The following is a 4,550-nucleotide window of genomic DNA, read 5'->3' as shown; positions in this document are numbered from 1 at the left end:
AATGTGCAGGTACAGCTGGTCGCGGGGGTTGTACTTGGACCAGGCCACCTCCTCAAACCGGTTGGCCTTGGTGTGAATGAACTTGGTGTCCTGGGGGACGGGCTTGTTGGGGTCCCTGAGAAACACAGGCAAAACAGAGCTAGCACCAGGAAAAGCCAGAGCAGTGAGGAGAGAGAGAGCTGGATGCAGAGATGGAGGCTGGGGGGACCTTGGCCAGTGGTGGTGCAGGGTGGGCTGGCAAAATGTCCTGCATGGCTGGGCAGCACCCCAACCCTGTGTAAAGTCTCACCCATGATAATCATGGCCAAACAACCTCCCCACCCCTGCACTTTGCTGGGTCCTGTCCTGGGGCCTGGCTGCACTTTCAGCTTTTTGCTTTGTGGTTGATGCCCTGACCCCAGTAAAGGTGCAGCACATGGACCCCCGGGCATGGGGAGCTCAGTGTCCCACACCAGGCATGACCCCCCCCCACCACAGCATGGTCCCAAAGGATGCAGCTGCAGTAAGTGCAGACCCCCCAGCACCCATCCCCACTCACCCTGTCTTGGCAAAGTTGGTCCAGTAGGTCATCACCACCCACCACAGCATGGTCCCAAAGGATGCAGCTGCAGTAAGTGCAGACCCCCCAGCACCCATCCCCACTCACCCTGTCTTGGCAAAGTTGGTCCAGTGTCTGTGGGGCCAATCATGGGGATCCCGAACACATAAGGCACCTCATCCCCGTGGGCTGCGTCAGACCATGCAGGCTTCATCAGGCTCTGGCAGTGGTGGTAGAAAGCGTAGAAGTAGGTGGGGGACCCGTAGCGGGCGTGCAGGTCAGCTGTCACCACTGATGGCTCTACCCACTGATGGTCAGTAAAGAGGGCCACCAGAGTCTTGCGCCGTGTCTCAGGGTTGTCCCTGTCAGCCCAGTCTGTGTACATGAACTTGATGGTCTCCCGCAAGGTGTCCTTGCCTTCGGGGTAGCCATACAGGTTGTCTACAAAGTTGGAGACTGAGTAGTCAAAGTCACTGCCCGACACGCCATCCTCAGGGTCCACCACGCCTTCCACGAACTTCAGCCCCTCGCCCTGGTTGACCCCCAGCATGATATCGTAGTTGAGGAACTCTCCCTGCTCCATCAGGATTTCCGGGTCATCGGGGATCACATCCCCGTCAATGACTGGCCCAAAGGCCACGTGGTAGCGAGCTGGCTGGATGTCTTGCTCCACCAGCTCCTTGGCACTCTTCTGCCGCAGGCAGTCCACCATGTCCACTGTGTCCAGCACGTTGCAGCCCACCTTGTCAGCCAGCATACTGGTGTACTTCACGGGCTGGTAGTTCACTGCCCAGCTGGAGAGCGCGGAGCCACTCTGGATGATGGCTCTCTGGAAGAGACCTGCAAGACAGGCAAGGAGCGGAAGAGGCTCGCAGTGGGGTAAGCGCCATTCCAACACCCCAGCACTACAGTTCAGGATGCAACATGGAGAAGGCACTGGTGCCCTTAGACCCCTGCAAGGACCCCAGTGCTCCAGCCCACACCTGGCCTCGATCCAGGCTATGCTGCCCACTGAGCTGAGCTTGCACAGGGGCTCAACTCTAGGGCCACCACGAGGGTGGCAGGGTGACAGCTGGGCATGCGGTGGGTGCTCCTGGCAGCAACCAAGGGCTGCTGTGCTCACTGAGGATCCCGTCACAGGGGATGGCCTGGCATCCCTCTGTCCCATTGTGGGGAGGAGAGGGGCCATGGCTGCATCACAGCCTGGCCTTGCCGAGCAGCCCACGCCACCCCAGCCGCCCCAAGGACGCGTTGCCTGAGCCCCCGAGGGGATCAGGCTGCCCCCAGCTCAGTGCCACCCTCCAGCCCAGCGTGGCACCGGCTTCACCGAGCAGCCAGGCTGCAGGCTGGCAGTAGCGGGAGGGTTAACGCCTGCTCAGGGACACTTAACCCTGCATGTCCCACCCCACCGCTTTGTCAGGGTCCCCCTCACCCCCCTCCCTGCCGCTTCCTGCCCAGCTGGGGCTGCTCAGTGCCAATCCAGCCCCGCAGGAGCACGCTGCCAGATGCACAAAGAGGGCCTTTCTGCCACCGGGAACACAGAGGGAGTGGACTTTCGCCCTGGAAAATGGGGCCACAAAGGCCCTGGCCCAGGCGGAGGAATGTGTGGCTGCGCTCCAGCCCCATGTCAATGGCGCTTGTGCTCAGAATACAAAGGGCGGCGAGGAAGCGGAGCCTCCGGGGCGGTGAAAGGCAGCCAGGCTCAGGGTGCACCCTGGGGTCCCTGCTCTCCGGCCAGCCCTCTCCCGCACCCTGAGTGCTGCCTGCACCGGACCCCAGCAGTTGCTTGCCGTGAGGGACGGTCTCAACCAGTCCCGAATGGTGCTGGCACAGCAGCATGGTGGCCACGGGGTGGTCCTCAGCCCCCGAAACTTGGAGCGCCTGCATGAGAACCCCTGTGCAGCCAAGGCCATGCTGCTCTGCAGGGGAGCATGCACCTTCCTGCAGCAGAAGTGTTTGGAGGCTCCTGGCTCCCGGCCACCATGTCCATAGCTCTTGTCTGCACGCACAGACCTTGCTCTGCCAAGTACCTGACGTACAGTCCCATGCGCTGGGACAAAGAAAAGTCACAAGCTCTGTTTGTCACCTCCCAGTGCCCTAGAAAGCCATACCCAGCCTACGGGCTGGAGACTGGCCATGGGTTTGCTTGCTCTGTGCCATCACCCACATGCCAAAGAACCAGGATGGGGGTTCCCTGGCTCCCAGGAGATGCTGTCCCAGCAGCAGATATTGCTCCCCGCCAGCAGCATCCCTTCCTAGACAGACCCACCAGGCTGGGCTCTGCCCCTGCCTGCCCCTGCCTGGGGAAGCACAGGCAGCTGGTGTCACCTACAGCTGGTCACACCCCTGATGGAGCCCCTTTGATGTGTCTCTGCATGGCCACATCCTGACCCAGGAAGACCCAGGAGTCTGCAAGAACCCAGACCTGCCATGTCCTCCCGCTCCATGCCAGCACCCAGCTGAAGCCTGACAAGCACCCCAGGGAGGCATTGCCACCCTGCAGCTTACCCCCGAGCCCCCCAGCCTGCTGGGACCCAGGCAGGAAGATGCCGCTCTGCCTTCCCTGCCTGTTCCCCTCTGAGGTGAGGGTCCCTACACACCCTGTGTCCTGCAGAGCTGGCTGCCAGAGCACAGCAGAGCCAAGTGGTGGGACCAGGGCTCTGCCGGAGGGTGCCCGGTGCTGCAGGCTGCTGCCAGCTCCTGATTTCCCCTTCGCTTTGCACAGTAGCTGAGATTGGAAACACCTCTGGGGCTGTCTGAGCCAAGCCCTGCTCAAAGCAGGATGCTGGGTGCCTTGTCCAGCTGAGGTCTGAGCATCCCCAGAGCTGGCAGCGAAGGGCAGCAGCCCCACAGAGCAGGAGATGGGGCAAAGGAAGCACAAGAGGTTTGCCAGGCAGTGACTGCTCCTGCCCCAGCTTGGCCGGCTGGGGAAGGAAGCAGCACTTTGGTCCTTGGCGACGAATCCACCCACCTACAAGGGCTGATGCTGGCGCTGTGAGTCTCTGTGGCAGCCAGACAGAGCGTGTGCTGCACCAGCCTCCAGTGTCTGCCTCTCACAGTGCCTGGCAGAGCAGGCACAAATTAGCAGCTTCATTAATAGCTCTTGATCACTATGAGTTTTATTTTGATACAATAAAAACAAACCTGCCTGGTCTGCAGGCTGCATCTTAGTGCAGCTCCCCTGCTGTGCTCCAGCCCCGGCTGCCCTGCTGCTGGGGAGATGGGTGCTCTGGTGCAGGGCTTTTTTTGAGGTCATTTTATGGCCATTTGCTTTGATGAGACACTGGCTGCAGCACCGAGTGCTCCCCTCCTGCCTCATAGCATTTACAGACAGCAGTAGCTCCCCTGCCACAGCAGCAAGGGTGCTGGGCAGCCAGCACCGCTGTGATGCAGAGTGGACCACACCACAGGTATTTGGGCTGGGTGGGGCAGCAAATGATACGGCGTGCAGGTGCAGGGTTTAGTGTCAGAAAGCCTTAGTGTCACCTGAGAAGTGCTATACTGGCATGACAGTATTTTTCGGGGCTGGAGAGTCAGGGAGCAGCCCCTCCAGTCCACCTCCAGCCTCTCTCCATGCTGCTTCTTCCATCCCAGGCCCGTACAAGCGGCTGGGGCCACCTGGGCAGCCAAGCATATGGTCCTGCTTCCAAAGAGGTGTCACCATATGGCTGCAAAAACAAGTCTGCAGCCTTGGGGCTGCCCTGACAGAAGCACTCAGTCCCTGAGAGGAGACAACTGCTGGACCAAGAGCACCTCCCCACGATCCCCCCCTGCCTCCTAGGCACTCCTGTGATGGAGACGAGCACCCTAAGAAGAAATGAGTCTGCAAAGATCCACCCATGCACCTTTCCCACACACTGCTCAATTTACCATCTAACACAAGCAAAGCATCCTCTGGCTTTAGCCATCAAAAGCATCTCCTGTGGGCTAGAGAGCTGCTGCCTGCCCCACACAGCTCTGGGTAGCTGGGAATCCTACCCCACGAGCCCCAAAAGCGGTGAGGACAGCCCTG

At 60.5% G+C, this 4,550-nt stretch overlaps 1 protein-coding gene across 1 annotated transcript in view; it reads right to left on the bottom strand.

Moving 5' to 3' along the window:
• NLGN3 (neuroligin 3) overlaps positions 1-4,550 on the bottom strand; it is a 21,989-nt gene that overhangs the window by 1,254 nt on the left and 16,185 nt on the right. Inside the window, exons 7-9 of the mRNA XM_010289366.1 lie at positions 647-1,378; positions 539-605; positions 1-115 (exon numbers count right to left, since the gene is read on the bottom strand). Of these exons, the coding sequence (XP_010287668.1) occupies positions 1-115; positions 539-605; positions 647-1,378 (914 nt within the window). The remainder of the gene's footprint in view (positions 116-538; positions 606-646; positions 1,379-4,550) is intronic.

The sequence above is a fragment of the Phaethon lepturus genome, unplaced genomic scaffold (assembly GCF_000687285.1).
Source record: "Phaethon lepturus isolate BGI_N335 unplaced genomic scaffold, ASM68728v1 scaffold306, whole genome shotgun sequence".
Classification (NCBI taxonomy): domain Eukaryota; kingdom Metazoa; phylum Chordata; class Aves; order Phaethontiformes; family Phaethontidae; genus Phaethon; species Phaethon lepturus.
This window is presented reverse-complemented; position numbering and strand designations above follow the sequence as displayed.